General features: G+C 43.9%; 1 protein-coding gene across 4 annotated transcripts in view; it reads right to left on the minus strand.

The window, feature by feature from the left end:
* MGAT4D (MGAT4 family member D) overlaps positions 1 to 23,436 on the minus strand; it is a 117,840-nt gene that overhangs the window by 71,542 nt on the left and 22,862 nt on the right. For 3 of the 4 annotated variants that reach the window (XR_012158574.1, XM_073341191.1, XM_073341190.1), the window contains exon 2: positions 6,247 to 6,408. Coding sequence is in view for 3 of the 4 variants with exons in the window: in XM_073341191.1 (XP_073197292.1) it covers positions 6,247 to 6,408 (162 nt within the window). In the remaining variant the exon portion in view is untranslated. Of the gene's footprint in view, positions 1 to 6,246; positions 6,409 to 19,179; positions 19,483 to 23,436 lie in introns of all 4 variants that reach the window. The other variant, XM_073341192.1, reaches the window with a different exon arrangement.

A 23,436-nucleotide genomic window follows, 5' to 3' on the forward strand; every position in this document is an offset into this window, starting at 1 on the left:
GGCGATACAGAATTCCCATAGTTGAATCACTTCCTGATGTAGGCTGGAAGAGCAAGCTCCTCTTTGCCTGTTAGATGGAACATGGCAGCAACATTGTCCATAAGAACAAACAAATCTCTGCCTGTAATACGTGGCAGGAAAGCCTAGCAGGCCAGGTGAATTGCTCTGAGTTCTTGGACACTGATGTGGAGAGAAAGTTCTTCTGGAGACCAAAGACCTTGAGTTCTGAGGGACCCAAGGTGAGCTCTCCACCCTAGTGCTGATGCATCTGAGATCAGGGTCACTGACGGTTGGGGCCATATAAAGGGAACCCCTGCACAAACATTGAGGAGGTCGATCCACCAATTGAGGGAGACAAGAACATGAGGGTACAAAATCCAGATGGTGGCAGTTTGGTGAGTACACGGAGGCCAGCAACGTGTGGAGGGGCTTGAGGCGCAGCCTTGAATGCTGCACCACATATGTGCATGAAGCCATGTGGCCTAAAAGCCTCAGACAAGTTCTGGATGTTGCGATGGGATGGCCTTTGAAGTGTGCTATTAGGGATGTAGTTGTCTTAAAATAACCCTCTGGAAAGTAGGCTCTGGCTTGAGAGGAGTTGAACACCGCTCCGATAAACACTGTCCTCTGTACTGGAGTGAGGATAGATTTCTACACATTTATCAGGAGGCTAGGGCCTTGAAAATCAACTAGATGAGCCCAAAGCTGGATACTACATGAGCCCTAGACCATCCCTTGATTAGCCAGTCATCCAGATAAGGGTAGACCTGCTCTCTTTGGAAGGCTGCCACTATCACCATACATTTTGTAAACACCCTAGGAGCTGCAGACAGGCAGAACCGGAGTACAGGAACTCCTCACTTAACATTGTAGTTATGTTCCTGAAAAATGCGACTTTAAGCGAAACGATGTTAAGCAAATCCAATTTCCCCCATAAGACTTGATGTAAATGAGGGGGTTAGGTTCCAGGGAAATTTTTTTCACCAGACAAAAGACATATATATACACACACACAGACACAGAGTGTAAGTTTTAAACAAACAATTTAATACCGGTATACGGTGATGATGATTGTGAAGCTTAGTTGAGGTGGAGGAGTCAGTGGGTGGGATATTTCCCAGGGAATGCCTTACTGCTAAATGATGAACTAGCAATTGGCTGAGCCCTCAAGGGTTAACTCTCACACTCTACAAGGCAGCAGGAAAGGACAGAGGGAAGACAGAGACAGAGACACACCCTGAATGTGTTTGAGAGACGGAGATATGCATTTCCCATTTAAGTATGAAGAGTGGGGTCAACACCAGGGCTGGCTCCAGGCACCAGCTTTCCAAGCAGGTGCTTGAGGTGGCATTGAGAACAGGGTGGCAGTTCCTCCGGCCGCGGCGGCAATCTGGCGGCAGCTTCTCTGTTCCTCCAGCAGCGGCGGCAAATTGGCGGCAGCTTCTTCCTTTTGCCATCTGCGGTGGCAGTTTTTTTTCACTGCTTGGGGCGGCAAAAACTGTAGAGCTGGCCCTGGTCAGAAGTACACTGCCTTGTTAATTAGATCAGCAAGCTGAGACTGGAGCGCAGCTCCCTCCGTCCATGTGTCCCCCCTGCTCTATGGAAGATGGGGTAATCGGGGTGCAGGAGCAGGGGGGACATTAGCCCCCCCTCTTCTTCCCCTTCGCCCCCACAGCAAGCAGGAGTGTTGGGGAGCAGCTCCAAGTCAGAGGGCAGGAGCAGCACATGGCAGTGCGGGGAGGGACAGCTGAACTGCGGGCAATTGATAGCCTGCTGAGCAGCTGCTGCACAGGGAACTTAGGGGAGCAGGGAGCTGATAGGGGGGCTGCCAGTTCACCCTGGTTCCAACCACCCACCAGCTAACTGCAACGGGCTGCTCTTTCTGCAAGCAGTGGACAAAGCAGGCAGCTGCCAAACGACATTGCATTGCACAACTTTAAACGAGCATGCTCCCTAATTGATCATCAACGTAACAACGAAACAACATTAACCGGGATGACTTTAAGTGAGGAGTTCTTGTACCATGAAGTGGTAGTGTGCGTGGTTCAATATGAATCTGAAGAACCTTCTGTGAGCTTGGTATATCAATATATGAAAATAGGTGTCTCTTAAATCGAGGGCAGCGTACCAGTCCCAGGGATCCAGGGAGAGGATAATGGATGCCAAGGTGACCATGTGGAACTTTAATTTCTTGAGGTAGCTGTTGGGGTGGTGCCGGCCTAAAATGAGTCTGAGACCTCCCTTGGCTTTTGGGATTAGGAAATAATGGGAATAGAACCCTTTCCCTCTTAAATTCTGCAGAATTTCTTTCACGGCTCCCATCCAAAGGAAGGATTGAACCTCCTGAGCCAGAAGATCTTCATGAAAGAGGTCCCTGATGTGAGATGGGAGGAAGGATAGGACGAAAGTTTGGAAGTAAACTTGAGGGTGTATCTCACTTACACCATTTTCAACACAGAATGGTCCATGGTGACACGGGACTACGCATTGAGAAAATGGGAGAGGAGGTTGGTAAACAAAGGAGAAACAGGGTCTGGCATCATGGGAACTGGTATGGCATCGTTGAGTGTCTTGTCAAAAGGCCTGCTTAGAGCCCCCTGAATGTTTAGGTGGGCAAGCATGGACATTGAGATAGCAAGGGCTGATGGCCTATGCCTAAAATGCTTGCTTCTTTTTCTCTGCAGTTCCTGACAGATAGGCAGAGCAGGGTACAAAACAGGCTGTTGGGACTTGTAGTGCTTCCTTGAAGTCATTGGTGTATACAAACCAAGGGACTTAAGTCTTGCCCTAGAGTCCTTTAACCCATGAAGCTTCACATCAGTCTGTTCTGAAAAGATTGAAGCTCCTTTGAGGGTAGATCCTGAAGGGTTTGCTCGACCTCCTGCAGGAGACACAAAGACTGTAGCCATGAACTCCTATGCATGGCTACTGCTGAAGCCATGAACCTGGCCGCCGAATCAGCTGCATCCAAAGCAGATTGCAACGAGGCCCTTACTACTGATTTTCCCTTGTCCACCAACAAGGAGAACTCTTGCCTGGAGTCCTGAGGGAGCAAGTCCTTGACTTCTGCATGAATCCCACATGTTGAAATCATATCTGCTTAGCAGCACCTGCTGGTTTGCAATCCTGAAGAATAAAATATTCTACCGAATAAATCCAGTTTCTTGGATTCTTTGCTTTTGGGTCTTCACTAAAAACCGACTAAACTATTTACAACTATGTACAGATATGCAAAAAGGAAAAACCACATAGAGCTTGCCAAAGGAAGGATAGCAATTCCAGTGACCATCATGGGCAGTAAGAAGGAACTGAGGGATCACGGGGTCAGCTGGGTACTTTATACTAGTGCTATGAGTCCACAGCACCTGAGGGCGCTCGAGCCGCCCTCATGGGTACCACTGAGGGAAAAATTTCTGGTGACTGTGCTTGGGGCCCACATGCACATAGAGTGGAATGCACATGTGCAATCACTCAAAAAAGAAACCCACAAAACCTACTCACTAGGTGCAAGTTAGCAGAAACAGGACTCTGATTTCCTGTTCTCCACAACTCCCTGTTACCTGCCTTTTCCATTCCCCTATGACAGCAAGGACAGTGGATTTATGACATGGACAGTAGAGTTGGTCAAAATTTTTCAACTAGAAAATATTCCTGCTAAAAATAGGATTTATAGGAAAAATGTGACTGACAAAAAAAATAGTACAAGAAATTTTGAAGGGAAAATTTTCATTTTGTTGTGAATTGAACCCCCCATTTTAAATGTTTTTTTCTCTTTTTTTGCCACTGAATACAAAAGAATGAATAATGTCTACAGCTTTTTCTCCACATTCCCTTCTACTCCTTTTTCCATTCTGTAACTTTTCAAAACTCCCTCAACTAGGGAAAAATAGAGAAAAGAGAGAAAAAAAGGAAGAAGTGAAAAAAATTGTGGATATTGTTAATTTTATTTCACTCAGTGACACAAAAGAGAAGAGGGGCAGAAAACGGAAAAATGAAAGTTCATTTTTTTCAAAAAAATATGTAACAAAAAGGTTTTTTTAATGTTTGGTTTGAGCCCTGTGAAATGGAAACTTCAAATTTTGTCATAAAATTGTTTTTCAACCAGCTTTAATGGGCAGAATGCTATGGAAACTCTGAACTATTGTGTTGTTTAGGTGGAAATTCTCCACTCAGTCACCACTGTATTGAGGGGTGAAAAGCTGCTTCTTCAAAGATTGCCTTTCAACACACACAAATTCAGGTTCTGATTTGACATTGGTGAGGCCTCATCTGAAGTACTGTGTCCAGTTTTGGGCCCCACACTACAAGAAGGATGTGGAAAAATTGGACAGAGTCCAGCAGAGGGCAACAAAAATGATTAGGGGACTGGAACACATGATTTATGAGGAGAGGCTGAGGGAACTGGGATTGTTTAGTCTGCAGAAGAGAAGAATGAGGAGGGATTTGATAGCTGCTTTCAACTACCTGAAAGGGGGTTCCAAAGAGGATGGATCTAGACTGTTCTCAGTGGTAGCTGATGAGAGAACAAGGAGTAATGGTCTCAAGTTGCAGTGGGAGAGGTTTAGGTTGGATATTAGGAAAAACTTTTTCACTAGGAGGGTGGTGAAACACTGGAATGCGTTACCTAGGGAGGTGGTGGAATCTCCTTCCTTGGATATTTTTAAGGTCAGGCTTGACAAAGCCCTGGCTGGGATGATTTAGTTGAGGATGGGTCCTGCTTTGAGCAGGGGGTTGGACTAGATGACCTCCTGAGGTCCCTTCCAACCCTGATATTCTATGATTCTATGATCCTGCCTTGGTGGCTAAAAATGTTGTGTATAAGGTGTGTTTTTGTTTTGTACGGATAGAAAAAGTTGTTACGTACTGCATATCTCCTTCTCTCCTCTCCCTACCTGGCTTCCTATGTGGTACCACCAACCTGGTAGAGTTGCCTAAATTCTTTCCCAGCTGACCTTGATTTCTAAATATGGAAAGAGGACTGCCCCAAATTATTACGTAGCTCTCAGTCAGAATCAGGCCCTCACTGAGGTAGCCATAGGGCAAAAATCCTACAACATGGACTCTACTCCAGTGTTTATAATCCAAAGCCAGATCCTGCAAACACCTAAGCATTTGCTTAATTTTAAGCACATGAATTGAGTCAATGCTGGATTGGGAACTAAAAAACAAAAAAAAAACAAAGTGAGGAAACAGGATAGCACATACAGGCAAAGTGGTCAGAAGGACAATGATGCACATCTTAATTCCTCCTCCCTTTCAATTTTTAATACAATATTTTAATTATAAAATCCCAAAGCTTTTTTCTATGTAGATTTAACTCCATGTATTCTGTCAGAAATAATTCTTAAATATTTTGTGTTGAGACCACAATGTCCCACATTTCAACTACAACATAACATTCCTAATCTATCTCCCCACAAGAAGGCAGCCCCTCTCATTCTCTCCACTCCCTCTTGATAATGGGGTTAGCAGCAATGAGAACAGATTTTGGAGAAAACTGTGCCTATGTCACCAGGGATGTGAGATGGCCAGCTCCTGCTCTGCCTTACTCCTCCTCCAGGGGACAGGGCTATCTGCCTAATCCATCATACTGCAACCACTAGAGTGGAGGTAGATCGCCCTAAGTATGTGCAGTAGCTGCTGAAGCAGTTGGGCCTAATGTGTTTTTAAAAGGAGAAGTGAATAAAAACTCTAATTAAATTAGAGTGGAAAGTCAGATCAACAGAATATGATTAACTGATTGGAATTACTTCTAGTATTTGTTGTCCAACTTTAAAAATGTACCGAAGGTGCGTGAGAGTGCGAAGATGCAAGAGAAAGAGAGACTTTCGGTAATAAACGTGTTTTAGTCTGCTTCTCATAAGCAAAGCAGGATGAGAAAGGGGTAAACATTTCATAGATATTTTTAAATGTCCCCTCTTTTGAAATTTGGGGTGAAAAGGAAATAAGGACTCTTCACAAGACAAATAAAAGGAGAAAAGAATGATAGAAAAATGTTCTTAGAGTTCTCTCAGGTTCCAAGCAACCAATCCTATAAATTGTCATGCATCAGGTAAGTATTATTAGGACCTAATTAAAGAATGGTAAAAGTCTTCTCTCACCCTCTTTTTAAACATATAAGGGCCTGATGCTGCCATCATCAAAGTCAATAGATTTGTTCCCATTAACATTAGTGGAAGCAGAATTGGGCCCAGAGTATATAATAATTTAATCTCTTTAGGAAGAAAAATTTTTATGAGCACAAACCTGTATGATTTGCTGTAGAGTTCAGTCTCTCCGCAACTACCCGTTTAACTGCATCCAGGACAATGCTCAACTCACGGGATCTTTTTTTATTTTCTTTTTCGGCATATAACAATCTTTGATGAAGTTCCAAAAACTGGGTTTGGTACATGTCTAAGCCACTTCCTGCAATGAAAACGTAAATGGTTTCTTCAGGGAGGGATTAACCATATACTAGAATAAGGAGGGAGTTCAGGAATAGGTGACAGCATGGAAAGAGAATGAAAAGAGAGTGAAAACAGAAAATAAAAGAGCTGATTCAAGGTTTATTGGTGGAGTGAAGAAGGGGACAGAATACTAAGAAATAAAGACAGGATTTAGGAGAGCACAGTTATACAAAACCTTGAAAGTGAGGACAAGAAGTCTGAACACAATACTGAGGATGACGAAGGCCATAGAAGAAATTGAAGTGGGGGATGGCATAGTCCCAGTGACAGGCAAGAAGGATGATTTCTGGACAGATTAGAGGAGCATGAGATGACTGGATGATAGCTAAAGTAGGAGATAAGGGTAAGGACATACACATTAGCAATAGGGATAGAAAGACACTTGGGTCAGAGTGTAGGTTTGATAGCTGCAAGCGAGGACAAGCATAACAGATCTACAATAGACTAATGCATGCTCTTCCTCCAGAAGTGAATTATAATGAAGAACTTCGTAGTAATTCGATTCATTTTTTTTCACGAAATCCTTCCTTCCTGATTCTTAAAATATATTATATACCCTACATTGACCACAATCTATAAGAGGAGTCCCTTCACTAACACCCCACCTCCCCTCCCCACAATCCCCTCCACACACTGTTTTTCACTTGTGGTGTACCCCTGCACTTCATGGTTTAATCCGAGGCCAGAAGTAAAAGTCCTGGAAGTGGAACTGAAAATCTTCCAAGAGAACTTGTTCCCATGAGATTCACAGCTTAGTTTTACAAATCCAAGAAGTCTGGAAAAGCATCCCTATTTTTGGGTGCTTATCTAAACTGGACCAAAAATCCTCCAAGTTTTCAAAGGTTCATCTATCATTAATAATCATCCAAATACAGAATTTCTTTGAGGCTATCCTATGCTAATGGGTCAGATTTATGAAATAATTCAGGAGTGGGTAAGAATGCTTTGACTTCAGCTCCTGAACATGGACCTCTTGAAGCAATATATTCATGCATATCACACTCTCTAAACTAAACTGACCAATCACCAAACAAAAAAGGGAGCACTTATATTAACTTCTTAGAGATGCCTTACAAGTGCATTTCCGGCAGAGTATTAAGCCACTTATTGCTTTCAATCAGCAATGAGTGATGATCATTTAAAACAACTTAAAAACTGTCCATTTAAATTAAAAATAGGAACCATAAAAGAGAAACAAAGCTATACAGACAATAAAGTACAGTGTAAGCAAATAAATCCTTAAGTGGCTCCTCCAAACAAACAAAAAACCTTTAGAACTTTTTGTAACTAAAAAGCTATTTAATAAGCTTAGAAGGGTTCCAAGTTTGGGTATTTAATGTCTGACAGAACGCCGTGTGCCTGAGCAGCATGCCAGGTTTCTGATGGGACTACTTCTCAGACGTCAGTGCAGCTATTTGGCATTTATACCAATATAACAGAGCTGAATTTGGCCCAGTGACACTACATAAAATGTTCTGAGCCAGATTTTCAGTGGGGCCAAGGAAGAGCTGGGACAGCATGGGGAGTGCGTGCAAAAGAGCCTTTTGCATCTCCTATGTTGGTTCTGTGACAGCCTGGCCTTCCAGCATAGATTAGAACAGCTTCAGACCTGTTCTACCAGCTGCCAAAAGCGCTCAGGTGCTCTTAAGGGAACAGAGGATTGTCAATGCATACCTATCTATAGGGCCCTACTAAATTCACAGTCCATTTTGGTCAAATTCACGGTCATAGGATTTTTTTAAATTGTAAATTTTATGATTTCAGCTATTTAAATCTGAAATTTCACAGTGTTGTAGTTATAGGGATCCTGACCCAACAAGGAGTTGTCAGGTGGTCATAGGCAACGAGTTATATGGGCCTGTGGTGCCCGTGATTCACCAATATTCAGGATCATGGGTCCATAATTGTCCACTGAGCATTAATTTGAAGGGCACTCTTAAGAACATAATAGCAGCCATACTGGGTCAGACCAAAGGTCCATCAAGCCCAGTATCCTGTCCTCTGAATGAATGAACAGACAGGTTACCATCAGGTGATCCATACCCTGTCACCCAATCCCAGCTTCTGGCAAACAGAGGCTAGGAACCCATTGCTGCCCATCCTGGCTAATAGCCATTGATGGACCTATCTTCCATGAATCTATCTAGCTCCCTTTTGAATCCCGTTATAGTAGTGGCCTTCACAACACCCTCTGGCAAGGAGTTCCAGAGGTTGACAGTGCATTGCATGAAAAAATACTTTCTTGTGTTTGTTTTAAACCTGCTACCTATTAATTTAATTTGGTGGCCCCTTGTTCTTATATTATGAGAAGGAATAAATAACACTTCCTTATTTTCATAGGGCAGGAACTAGGGGTGCGGGGGGTGCTACAGCACCCTCACGTTTTATGCGGGGTCCCATCCGTGCTCCCAGGTCCCGGCTGCTGCCCAGGGCTCCATTTCTGGCACCACATCTGGAGTCCCGACTGCTGCCCAAGCCCCTGTGCCCAACCCCAGCTGTGGCCTCAGCCTCGGTCCCCTAACCCTGTCCAGGTCCCCCAACCCTGTCCAGGTCCCCCCTCCTGGAGACCATGGCCCTGCTCCTGGCCCCAGCTGAGGGGGTGGGAGGGACAGGGGTAAGGATATATATTGGCTTACAAGGCAGTGTGGGGGGCAGAACTTGAACCCTTTCTGGGAACCACCAAAAATTATACAAACCTGGTGCCCACAAGGGTGGTCACAAGGTTATTGGTGGGGGGAGGGGGGAACAGAGGCGGATTGCGGTACTGCTACCCTTACTTCTGTGCTGCAGGCAGCAGCCCTGCCTTCAGACCCGGGCAGGTGGAGAGCGGTGGCTGCTAGCCCAGCTCTGAACGCAGAGCCTCTGCCAGCAGCAGTGCAGAAGTAAGGTGCCCGTGGCATGGTGTGGTATTGCCACTCTTACTTCTGTGCTGCTGCTGGCGGGGCACTGCCTTTAGAGCTGGGCACCTGGCTAACAGCCGCCACTCTTTGGCCATCCAGCTCTACAGGCAGCAGCACAGAAGTAAGGGTGGCAATACCATGATCCTCCTAAAATAACCTTGCGACCCCCCTGCAACTCCCTTTTGGGTCAGGACTCGCAATTTGAGACACACTGGTTTCCCCCAGGAAATCTGTATAGTATAGGGTAAAAACATACAAAAGACCAGATTTCACAGTTCGGGACACGTTTTTCATGGCTGTGAATTGATAGGGCCCTACCTATCTATAGTCTTCTTTCCCCTAAACACTGTCCTTATGCTAGGAGGATGGAGACACTGGAGGATTCCTTTACATGGGACAATTCTCCATCTGCAGGCTTAAAGGTCAGTTTTGAATTAGGCGACCATTGCAAAACTGCTCTAACTGACTGAGAATCAGCCCATGTGTATCCTCAGTACTTGAGAGTCTACTTTTTGTCTAATGTTCTCAGAAAATAGTTAAACTGCTGGTTTTGAATATGGCACAGGGCTAACAAAAACAAATACAAGACTCGTGCTTTGAAAAGTCAATAATAATATATATTATTCTTAAGGAAAAAATAGAAGATAGTGATTAAGATTGACATGATTTCTTTGGGAGTACTTGAGGCTGTGTTTTAAATGTCCTCAGTTGGGGATAAAACTAAACTTGTCATCTCCTACAATTGCCTATACATTTCCACTAATAGTAAAGCATATCCCTCAAAGATTAAATCTGAAGTAAACCAAAATATGAAAAGTTCCACTGTGCCATTGTGGGAACAAAAGATTTAAATTGAAATTTATTTCAGTCCAAATTCTAAATGAAAATTCCATGATTACATTTCCATTACATGTCAATCAATATTGCTCTTTAGTTAGCACTTTTCTATTCTTTTCTCCTAATTTCTCTCCCCTTTATATTTTTTATTAAAAAAATTAAATTTCAAAAATATTTGTAAAGTAGTAGACCCTGTTACAGGGCCAAATCCTGCTCACCTCATTCATTAGAACTACTCATTCAATACACTATGATTTAGCACAAAATGCCAAATCCCAAAAACACATTCTTCACTTTACCTACCTGAGTAGTCCCATTGACTTCAGTGAAATTATTCACATAAGAAAAAATGTGTGATTTTTTTTTATTAAACAATTAATGCTAAAATAATTTTAGGCACACTCCTGTACACCTTTTCATATCCACCATGAATGTTTTGCGTGTGCTAGGAGTGAAGGAACAGGCCTAAAGCTATGGGAAATTTGGGTGCAGAAAGCACTACAGACTGAGCCTCTATGCAACAACATTATTAACTACTTTTGTTGCAGCTCTGGGAATAGTGTTTGTTACTTAAATTGCTGTGGCAGAGTCATTAAGAAAAAGAAAAAAAAAACCTTGCAATTTCTATGCTCTATAAAACAAAAAGATACTGTTAAAAAATAATTCACTGTGAAAGGAGTGCTACTTTTAAAGAAAAGAAAACCAGCTATATTTCAAATCCTGAATTCTTTCCCAACCAGATGACAACCTTTTAGCAAGAAATATAATAAATTTAATATAGCTAATTAAACAACCAAAATTGACATTAATATCTAGTACCAGATGGACTGAGGCATAACAATACACTCAGCTAATCATTGTATCAGGTGCAGTTTAACACTGTTAGTTTTATAGTATATCAAGGAATATGGATTCACATCATATTCAGTAGCAATTCCGAAATACGTACTGGAGAGTTGAGTACGAAAAGTCCTCTATGGAGCTAGAAGCAGAAAATTAAGTTGTTGATTACTGTAGAATGATGGTATGGGAAGGATTTATAAATTGATTTGATTTCAGATTGCAAGTGGATCATAATCAGAATCCTAACCAGAAACCAGAATACAATCCACTGCCCATAAAATTTGGTTGTTTGCTTCCTTAACATACGTCAGGTTTAGAAGCATAAGGCAGTTTACCAGTAATTTTTTCAGGTTTCAGAGAATGTGCAATAGAGATTCAAAGGCTAAGTAAGTATAAGCTTTTTAGAAATCAAGGAAACAGTGTTGACTACCCATATACTTTACGTATAGAGTGTCAGCATTTTTCCTTTGATACTTTAATTTCTAAGCCTTTCCAAATTGGAAATTATGCACTTATGCAACCTCACATCAAACAATAGTAGAATGGTAGCACTACTACAATTCTATCCAGGACCTACTGACAGTACAATGAACAATACAGATTTTATCTTGACAAGTTACACATGCTACCTCAATGCTAAACATCAGAACTATTCCCTTTCTGCCCACAGCCTCACATTGCTAGATCAAACCCAGCCATTAATTAACCACTGACATAAACCTAATTTAAAAATGTATGGGAAAAGTTCATAATATTTCTGGGTTAATAAATTCTATCCACTGTTGACACTAGACACATTACAGTGACTGTAAATCCAAAGGTCTCCTAAATATCTCATATTGGTTTCAAGGTACGTATTCCTCTTATCTTATTAGTTGAAACATACATTTTACTGTCCTTGTCTATCACCAACTCGAGGATTTTCTTTCAGTGTTATTTCCAGTTCAAAATAAGAGACTCTAAGAGACTTATTATTTTATATCGTGGTTGAATGTAAAGGTCCTGTACAAACATATCACAATAAGACAGTTCCGTTCCCAAAGCTTATAGTCAGTCAAAGTAGAATCTAGGTTTTTCATTCTTCCACAGAAAATGTTTTAAGGTTCTATATAAGCGATTCCATCTGGCAAAGTTTAGTTGTACTTTTTGCAGTAAAGGTAAGAGGCTTCTGAAGTATAACACTGATGGACTAGTAGCAATCTCCACATCTACATATACAAATCCACACAATGACCATTTCAAATGAAAGTCTTTTGGTAGAACATTTTTTTAAATTTGGCCCAGAAAGGTTGCTTCTGATTTCAATATATGAGTCCAGATAGATCACCCTACTGTTTGAGCAGACAATGAATTTGTAGAGAGAGGTTCTAGGTGATTTTATATATATTAATAAGCCATTGGAAAATGTGTTATGTTCATGAGAACTAGGTTTAATTCCTGAAATATTAGGCTCTGTGAATATTGCTATTGTCAAAGACACAGTGGCCATTGCACACACAACAGGGGAAACCAAGCATACCTATTTAAGTCTTTTCTAGAGATTACACAGTGCTGACTGTATATTATTGGCAGAAACACAGACAGAATAGCTGAATTCAGAAAATAAGTTGTGGACCAAAATGTAGAGCATTTAATATATAAAAAAAAGCATCAAGGGGGCTTGTCAAATGTTCTCTCTCAGTTTAAACTGAGGATTAGTAGGCTCTCTTAAATTATAACTTTCAGGTAGGTCAAAGCATGGGCCTGAAACTGTTAATTTAATAAGCCTCTTAACAAGAGAAGACCAAAAAATACTTATAGGCCACTAAGTTGAAGTACTATGGCAGAATAAATGTTGATTCTTGGTAGATCATTACCAGGCTAATTCATAACCATATTCAAAATGAAATTGCTCTGTGATTGCTTCAACGCTGTGGTACTCATTAACTGTGGCTTTTCCAAGAACTGTATTCTCATATGTGACTCACTAGAGAACACAAATGCACATCAATAAAAGCAGCAACTGTTATTATCTCTTGCTTTTTACTGAGCGCAAACCTTTATAACACCTATGTATAACATTGAAATGCAAAGATCTAAAACTCATCAAGTACTTGTAGGACTCAAAAAAATGGTGTTTGACCATTTAGAATAGATTATACTGTTAAACATGTTAAGATGTTTTAAGATATTAATTATTATTATAGTAGGTGCTGCTAGTGCCCACTCCAATTTAATTTAATTTGATGTATTTATTTTAATTCTTAGACTATAGCTATTACAGTCTCCTGGTTCCCTAATATGATGTAAAATCCCTACAAAAAGTTTCAAATTTAACTCCTATACAAGATATTCTTCGCAATTTACCCATCCCACCAAGGGAAAAAGAATCTTCCCTTTCAACCCACTCACACACATCTTAACTACTCCTCCACAAAAGCCTGGGAAAGTCGATACATTTGTTCATTTTCAGGACACACTGCAAACCTTGGGATCAGTCAGAAAAATAAGGGGAGTTCCAGTAACTTCCTGGAGAACACCATGTCCGTTAAAGCTTTGTCTAAACAACAAAATGGTACATCAGGTATAACAAGAGTGTAAGCACTAATATAGGGGGCTCAGGGCAGGTTTTATTGACATGGAGCTAAAAACATATGAACCCTGTCTATACACGTGCTCACATTATTACTGGAGAGCAGCTACAAATTTTGAAGTGTTGATGTAGACTTTAGTTAAAATCGCAACACAGTTTCCATTGTACCCCCATTCTCCAGTGTTCATAATTATCTTTAACATTTGCTTTTGGGCCTATCACCATCTCTTTTCTATGTTTGTTTTCTGCCAGAATTTACCTCATCAACAATTTTTGAGTATTAAAAATATGAAGGTGAAAAATCTCTTATTACAGAATTCTTATGTTGACCTAATAACGTATGTGTCTACACTACCAGGTCCCTTCCTCCGACCTAACTCACCTGTAATATTAACTTAATTAATCCACCTTGGCTAGAGGCATAGCGCTTAACTCAATGTTGATGAGTCGACAGAGGCAGTGTAGATGCAGTGTTGTCTAAGTCGACTGAATTGGCCTCCAGGAGGTGTTCCACAATGTTCTGCTGTGACTGCTCTGGAAATCATTTTCAACTCCGCTGTACAGCAGCCAGGTATACAGGAAACAGCCCCTCCCCTGTTAAAGCCCCAGGAACTTTTGACTTCCCATTTCTTGTTTGGTCAGCATGGAGAGCTCTCCAGCACAGCTGATCTTGGTGACTCAATGTCCCAAATGTGCTCCAGCCTGGAGTACACAGGAGGTGGTGAATCTTATTGGTCTGTGGGGAGAAGAGTCCATACAGGCACAGCTGCGATCCAGCTGTAGAAATTTAGACATCTATGAAAAGATCATGCAGGGTGTGGGGGAGAAGGGCTACACGAGGGACACGAAGCAGTGCCCGGTGAAAATCAAAGAACTGCAGCAGGCATACCAGAAGACAAAGGCTCCGCACCACAGACATGCTGCTTTTACAATGAGCTACATGCGATTCTCGGCACCCACCCCCCACTACCCCAAAACACATCATGGACACCTCTCAGGAGTCTGAGTCCTAGGCCAGCTCAGGCAACAACGAGGAGGACATTCTGGAGGAGGAGGAGAACGGGAGACAGGCGAGCAGAGGATCCATTCTCCCTGAGAGTCAGGAGCTGTTTTTAACCCCAGAGCCCAGCCGGTTGCAGGACAGCATAGTGGCCTAGTAAGATGCTGGGCAAGGCACCTCTGGTGAGTACCTAATTCCAATAAAATTGTAAGGGTTACATGCTCTTATATTTTATGTTTAATCTTAATAAAAAGAGAAGTGCCTTGGTTATCTATATCCAAGTGGCCACTCCAGCTACATAGCGGGTTCTCTCTGGAAAAGACTCTTTAGGTGCACAAGAATGGCCAGGGAATCTTCCATGGAGATCTCTAGGAAACGTTCATGGAGGTACTCTGCAATCCTTTGCAGAAGGTTTTTGGGGGCTGTCTTATTTCATCCGCTATGGTAGGGCCAGTGGTGAGCTGGAGCCAGTTCGCATGAACCGGTTGTTAAATTTTGAAACAGTTTTAGAACCGGTTGTTAACCTGCTTCCCTGCCATGGGCGCTGAGGATTTGATGGGCTCCAGCTGGAAAGTGATGTAATTCCTCCTCCAGTCGCTGGGGGCGCTGTGCTGCGGGAGCCATGTGGGCTGCTGCCTGGCCCTGGGCACGAGCCCTGTTGCTGCTGCTGCTCCCCCGATTACTGGTCCTGGGGCTCCCGCTGCTGCCTGGTGGGTCCCCAGCTGCTCTACTGGGCCTGGGCTGTGTCCTGCTGCTCGGGCTGCTCTGAGCCGCTCTCCTCGTGAGTACCCACCACCCTGCCCGCAGCTAGCCCCTGTCTCCAGCCACCCCCACACCCCTTGCCCACACCAGCCCCTGCCGCACCTCCTGCCCTGTCTCCAGCCAGCCCCGCCGCACACACCCCCTGCCCTGTCTCCAGCCAGCCCCTGCCGCACGCACCCCCTGCCCTGTCTCCAGCCAGCCCCTACCGCACGCACCCCTGCCCTGCCTGCAGCCAGCCCCTGCTGCACCTCCTGCCCTGTCTCCAGCCAACCCCTGCTGCACCCCCCTGCAGCCATGCCCGAAGGCAGTCAGCTCCACACCCCCTGTCTCCAGCCAGCCCCGCACTCCCCTGCCCTGCCTGCAGCCAGCCCCTACCTCCAGTCAGCCCCTGCCCTGCCTCCTGCCAGCCCCACACTCCCTTGCCTCCAGCCAACCCCGCATCCTCCTGCCTCCAGCCAGCTCCGCACCCCCTGCCCTGCCTGCAGCCAGCCCTGCCCCACGCCCCTGTCTGCAGCTGGCTCCACGTCCACTGGTGCCCTGCAGTTCCCAGGGCAGTAAGCCTGCACACCTTCTTCAATGAGGGGGGCAGGGAGCAGCTGGGACCCACACATACGCACACCCTAGGGTGACCAGACAGCAAGTGTGAAAAAAAAAAGTGTGAAAGGACGGGGGTGGGCATAATAGGAGCCTATATAAGAAAAAGACCCTAAAATCGGGACATCTGGTCACCCTAGCACACCCCTGGGGAGCGGCGGGGACCCACACATGTGAAACGGAACTCATTTCTAGTTCAGGCCCATCTTTTTAAAAAAGAACTTTAGGCAGGGTTAACATGCATCCATGTTTTCCTGGACAGGTCATACTTTTTGCTACAAAAAATACATACTGTGGCACATCCCTTAAATCAGAACTTTTTATAGGAAACCGGTTGTTAAGATTTTGGCAGCTCATCACTGGGTAGGACACTTTCCTATGCCACTCCAGTATTAACTCTTCTGCCATCATTGCGGTGCACAGCATAGCAGCATAAAGGACCAGGTCTGTACCCAGATGCTTGCAGCATCTGCTCCCTTGCCACCTGTTACCCCCAGGAAACTGATATTACATAGGGTCACCTAGGGGAAAAAAGGGGAAGTTTTCATTACAAGTGCTAGGACTGCAAACAATGGCACATGTGATCCATCACCCATGGTGACTTCAGGGTCCCTCAACTGTGCTTTCCCTTACATGCCAGTGATTTGGTTGGCAGGGATCTGTGTTGACCTCTGTCATAAATATAAAGGGAAGGGTAATCACCTTTAAAATCCCTCCTGGCCAGAGGAAAAATCATTTCACCTGTAAAGGGTTAAGAAGCTAAAGGTAACCTCGCTGGCACCTGACCAAAATGACCAATGAGGAGACAAGATACTTTCAAAAGCTGGGAGGAGGGAGAAAAACAAAGGGTCTGTGTCTGTCTGTGTGATGCTTTTGCCGGAGACAGAACAGGAATGGACTCTTAGAACTTAGTAAGTAATCTAGATAGGTATGCGTTAGATTATGATTTCTTTAAATGGCTGAGAAAATAGCTGTGCTGAATAGAATAACTATTCCTGTCTGTGTGTCTTTTTTGTAACTTAAGGTTTTGCCTAGAGGGATTCTCTGTGTTTTGAATCGAATTATCCTGTAAGGTATTTACCATCCTGATTTTACAGAGGTGATTCTTTTTTACTTCTATTAAAAGTCTTCTTGTAAGAAAACTGAATGCCTTTTCATTGTTCTAAAATCTAAGGGTTTGGGTCTTCGGTCACCTATGCAAATTGGTGAGGATTTTTACCAAACCTTCCCCAGGAAGTGGGGTGCAAGGGTTGGGAGGATTTTGGGGGGAAAGACGTTTCCAAACAACATTTTCTCAGGAACCCAGATAAAGTTTGGTGGTGGCAGTGGAAGTCCAAGGGCAAAGGGTAAAATAGTTTGTACCTCGGGGAAGTTTTAACCTAAGCTGGTAAAAGTAAACTTAGGAGGTTTTCATGCAGGTCCCCATATCTGTACCCTAGAGTTCAGAGTGAGAAGGAACCTTGACATCCTCAGATTCTGCAAGTCAAGGCAACTACTACCAGCAGCATTAAGGGAATGGGGCAGAGAGAGCTTCCTGTGTTCTCTTGTTGCTGCAAACCCCCCACTCCTGAAACTGCCAGTAAGACATCAATTTGGGAGGTTTAACGCAGGTCCCTGGTCTCAAAGCAATGTCCATGTTTCTAGGGGGAGGGGGCATTGTCCACCTGCGCTCCTGACAAAGGTTTGCCACAAGTTGCAGGACAAGGCCTGTCTCTCATGTCATGGGGCCATACTCACCATGGCTGGAACAGTAAATTGGTTTATTGAATAGCTAGGGATTCTGATTATGTTCTGGCTTGCACTTGGGTGTAATAAGGGGAATGTTATTGAAATAGCAACCTTGCACTAGACCCAGGGTATGCACTAACAATGGTTGCCTTCTGCTTTGCATGCCTTACAGTGGAAAGCTTGGCCTTCAGCGGCGAAGAGACTTTCGCAGATTAGAAGGCAGAAAAATAGGACACGTGATGACATGTTCAGCAAGATAACGACTGTCTCCAGGACAGCTGGTATGGGCAGGCACAACACAGATAAGCAGCACATACTACTGTGGCTCATTACTGAAACTGGTTTTCAGAGCCTCCCGGAGACAGAGATCTCCTCACTCAGCTATTCTTATTGTCCTGGTATTTGGCTGCTCAAAATTAGCTGCCAGCCTATCTGCCTCCAAGTCCCCCCAGCGGAAACTTTTCTCCTTTTGCCTCACAGATATTATGGAACACACAGCATGCAGCAATAACAATGGGTGTATTGCTTTCATTGAGGTCTAACCTTGTAAACAAACTGCACCAGTTACCCTTTAAAAGCCAAAGACATTCCACCACCATTCTGCACTTGCTCAGCCTAATGTTGAACCACTCCTTACTGCTGTCCAGGTGGCCGGTGTACAGCTTCATGAGCCATGGCAGCAAGCAGTAGGCTGGGTTTTCCTGGATCACTATTGGCATTTCAGCATCATCAATGGTTATTTTATCATCTGTAAAGAAAGTCCCTGCTTGCAGCTTTCTGAACAGACCTGTGTTCCTAAAGATGTGTTCATCATGCACCTTTCCTGACAATCCCATGTTGATGTTGGTGTAGAGTGACCTTATTTCCGAGGCTGTCGCTGGTTGCTCGAACCCTGCCGGTCCCCGTGCACTGGAACCCGGCCTCCCTCCCTCCTCCCTACCTCCCCCTCTGCATGGGGCTGGCCTCTCCGCTTTCCCCCTGCATACCCTGCACGTTCCTTGGATGTCACCGCACCCCACTTTTTTGGCAAAAATAGGCATGTGTCCCTGATCAAGTTGGCAAGAGCAAATGGGACAATGCCTACTTTTGCCAAAAAAGTCAGTGCAGCTGGGACAGGGCTTAAAAAAGGGACTGTCCCAGCCAAAAGCAGACATATGGTCACTCTATGCCCCCTGGGATCCACCAGCACTTGCAATACCATTGCAAAGTATCCCTTGGTTTATGTACTCTTTGGCAAGGTGGTCTGGTGCCAAGATAGGGATGTGCATGCCATCTATTGCCCCACTGCCGTAAGGAATCCCCATGGCAGCAAAACCATCCACTATGTCCTGCACGTTTCCCAGAGTAACTACCCTTCTTAGCAGAAGTCAATTAATGGCCCTGCACACTTGGAGCACAACAGCTCCCACAGTGGAGTTTCCAATTCCGAATTGATTCCCCACTAATCAGTAGCAGTCTGGCATTGCAAGTTTCAACAGAGCAATTGTCACTCACTTCTCCACTGTCAGAGCAGGTCTTGTTTTAGTGTTGCTGTGCTTCAGGGCTGGGGAAAAGCTCTGCACAAAGTTCCTGGGAAGTGGCCTTCTGCATTCAAAAGTTCTGCAGCTACTGCTCATCATCCCGTAGCTGCATAACGATGTGATCCCACCAGTCAGTGCCTGTTTCCAGGGACTAGAAACTGTGCTTCACCACTGTCAGCAGCAACTGGAAATTGTTTTGTTCTATGGCTTGCAGCAGGACTGCTTGCATGACATCACAATGTTCCACGTGGCGGCTCCTGTCTCGACTCTGGAAATACTGCAGGATAAGGCACAAGGCATTTGTAATGCTCACAAGAGTGCACAGCTGAGCAGGTTCCCTGCTTCTCGGGCTATGGCATATGCACGGCTAAGCCAGGCTTTAAAAAAAAGGTGCGAGAAAGTATAGGTTGTTTGCCATTGATATCAGGGGAGGGAGGCAGGGAGGAAACTGCATCATGGGAGGCCGAAGCCATGTTCCCATTCCCCCCTGCAACAATGTTTTGGTCCCAGGAGGCATTGCAAGCCCTTCCCAAAACCTCCTGCAGCTAGTTTCACTGTGGGATAGGTACCCATGGTGCACTGTGTTAGGATAAAGATATTCAGGCCAGTCTGCAAAGAATCATAGAATCATAGAATATCAGGGTTGGAAGGGACCCCAGAAGGTCATCTAGTCCAACCCCCTGCTCAAAGCAGGACCAATTCCCAGTTAAATCATCCCAGCCAGGGCTTTGTCAAGCCTGACCTTAAAAACCTCTAAGGAAGGAGATTCTACCACCTCCCTAGGTAACGCATTCCAGTGTTTCACCACCCTCTTAGTGAAAAAGTCTTTCCTAATATCCAATCTAAACCTCCCCCACTGCAACTTGAGACCATTACTCCTCGTTCTGTCATCTGCTACCATTGAGAACAGTCTAGAGCCATCCTCTTTGGAACCCCCTTTCAGGTAGTTGAAAGCAGCTATCAGATCCCCCCTCATTCTTCTCTTCTGCAGGCTAAACAATCCCAGCTCCCTCAGCCTCTCCTCATAACTCATGTGTTCCAGTCCCCTAATCATTTTTGTTGCCCTTCGCTGGACTCTCTTCAATTTATCCACATCCTTCTTGAAGTGTGGGGCCCAAAACTGGACACAGTACTCCAGATGAGGCCTCACCAATGTCAAATAGAGGGGAACGATCACGTCCCTCGATCTGCTCGCTATGCCCCTACTTATACATCCCAAAATGCCATTGGCCTTCTTGGCAACAAGGGCACACTGCTGACTCATATCCAGCTTCTCGTCCACTGTCACCCCTAGGTCCTTTTCCGCAGAACTGCTGCCTAGCCATTCGGTCCCTAGTACTGTAGGCCTAGGCCTGTACTTTAAGAATTTAGGTGTATTCTTATCACTTGGCTAGTTCTAGAGGTATAAAAGAGAGAATCAAAATCACTGTCTGCTGGTGTAAGGGCCTTCTCTTACTGTGACAGTCTGAGGCCCTGTTCTTAGGCTAAGGCCTTTGGCTAAGCAGCAGAGGCAGCCATAAGCTGGGAAGTGAACAGTCACATCCTCACATTCCAAACTAGTCACATTGAAATAAGGTGCTATTGGGCTGTTAGGCACTATCAGGACAGAATTGTATTCCTATCACCTCCAGAGAAAGGGAAGTGCCTAGAAAATGTAAAAGGAAACTTAGTTTGATAGCATCCTGTCTGGCAAGAACTCACTTATCAATAGCTGGGATGTGAAATCCTCACTTCTGTATTGTTTTGTCATTATAGTTCCCACTTTGCTATTGTTTGTCTGTATAATCTCTCTGGTTCTGTGATTGTTCCTGTCTGCTGTATAATTAATTTTGCTGGGTGTAAACTAATTAAGGTGGTGGGATATAATTGGTTACATAATCATGTCACAATATGTTAGGATTGGTTAGTTAAATTTCAGGAAAATGATTGGTTAAGGTATAGCTAAGCAGAACTCAAGTTTTACTATATAATCTGTAGTCAATGAGGAAGTGAGTGGGGTGTGGGTGGGAGAGTGGGTTGGGGAGGGAGATGGGAACAGGGAATGGAGGTAAGAAAATTGGAATCATGTTTTGCTAAAGGGGGAAATGGGAACAGGGAATGGGAGTAAGGAAGTTGGAATCATGTTTGGCTAAGGGTAGGAAGGGGAACAGGGACACAGGTGTAAGGCTCTGTGGTGTCAGAGCTGGGAAGGAGGATACTAAGGAAGGAAACTGGAATCATGTTTGCTGGAAGTTCACCCCAGTAAACATCGAATTGTTTGCACCTTTGGACTTTGGGTGTTGTTGCTCTCTGTTCATGCGAGAAGGACCAGGGAAGTAAGTGGGTGAAGGAATAAGCCCCCTAACACACTGCTTTGTGCACTGATGCAAGCGCTGCTACTGAGGATGCACTCCACCGACAAAATGAGCATGGTGTGGACACGCATGACCAACTTAATTACTTCGGCAGCTGGATGTCAACTTACATTAAGTCAACTTAACTTTGTAGTGTAGGCAAGCAAAAATTAAAATAGTCAGTTAATGAGCAGGGAAGAAAGTGTGTATGTGTATATATTAGGACTTGGTGAACCACTCTGAAGATCAAAAAAATAATTTTGGGTCAGTTCTTATTCCAAAGAACAATATTTTACACTGATAGCATCTTTCATTTTGAAGGATCCCCAAGTACTTCACTAATGAATACATATTACAACACTGAAATGCAGCAATTCCTGTGCTGGAAAACAGCAACAAGCACACTGCATGCTACTTACCAGAGGAGGAAAGGAAAGTTTTAGCCAGGGACACTGGTGAAAAAGCCCTCTTCTTATGAAAACTACCATAGGATCTAATGTCAATGCAAAGCAGACAAACAGCCTTCAGTCCATACAGAAAGTGATAAAAAATGCAGTATAATTTTCTCATCCCACATATGAATGATTTTACAGCTGAGGCTCTGGATCTGTACTCAGGGGATCTGGATTCTTGTCCAAATCACAGTGTTATCTGTAAGATGGGGATCATCTCCCTGCCTCGCAGAGATGTTATGAGGATAGAACCAATGTTTGAGACATTTAATAGATTCATTTAAAGCCAGAAGGGACCATTAGGTCATCTAGTCTGACCTCCTATATAACACAGGTCATAGAATTTCACCCAATTACCCCTGCATTGCACCCAATGACTTGTCCAACACTGTAGCAATGTATGCCAAAGAAAAACCTATAAACAAGAAAAAATAATTTCTTCAGATAAAAACACAACTTAGAATAATAATTTGTTACTCTGTAAAGTCTGAATGGGACTATTCATGTGTCCATTTGCAGGACTAGGAACCAAATTAGCCACCTGGGAAATGTGCAAGGGTTTATTTTTCAGGAATTACATTATATTCGTCAGATCCCCATTAAAATCAATGCTGCTAAAGTAATTTACACTAACTCGGGATCTGGCCCTTTGTATCTGAAATATAGTGTGGCCTTTTCTCTTTTGAACAAACAGTTACTGAGATTAAGAAACAATAGTATTTATTAATAAGGTTGCAATTTAGTCACAGAGGTCATGGAAGTCACAGAATCTGTGACTTCCAAAGACCTCTGTGACTTCAGCCAGTGCCAGCTGAGCGCTGCAGAGTCCCCTGCCACCTGCAGAGACAGGGAGCTGTGGGGTACCCCCGCTGCCTGCCCCCACAGCTCCTGGCCACCAAAGGGGACTCCCAGAGCTCCTGGCCACCCCGGGCAGCAGGGAGGACCCTCGCAGCTTGGAGCTGCCAGTGGAGGGAGCCCTTGGAGCTCCCCGCCTACCCACAGGTGCCTAGACTCCCCATTTTGTCATGCACATTTTAGAAAAAGTCAGGGACAGGCTTCTGTGAATTTTTCATTATTGCCCGTGACCTGTCCATGACTTTTCCTAAAAATATCCAAGACAAAATCTTTGCCTTATTTATTAAATTATGCAGCTGTCATCTATACTTGGATATTAGCTCAAAAAAAAAAAGTACATGAAAGTTCATGGAAATCTTTTAAAAAGTTAACAGATGTTAATGTAGATTGTAATTTAAGATTTAAACTCAATGTATTTAATCCTCTCAATAGCAATCGGATTTATGTTCTGTCTTGGAATTTTTTTTTTATTAAATATGCTTATAATCTGGCTTTGGTTACAGGATATCACCCTGGCTAATGGTTCCTGAACGTCTGACTTCTGTTTTACTCACCAATCACCTTTACCAGTTTCACATAATTTCTCACATA

The sequence above is a fragment of the Lepidochelys kempii genome, chromosome 4, assembly GCF_965140265.1.
Source record: "Lepidochelys kempii isolate rLepKem1 chromosome 4, rLepKem1.hap2, whole genome shotgun sequence".
NCBI classification, from domain to species: domain Eukaryota; kingdom Metazoa; phylum Chordata; order Testudines; family Cheloniidae; genus Lepidochelys; species Lepidochelys kempii.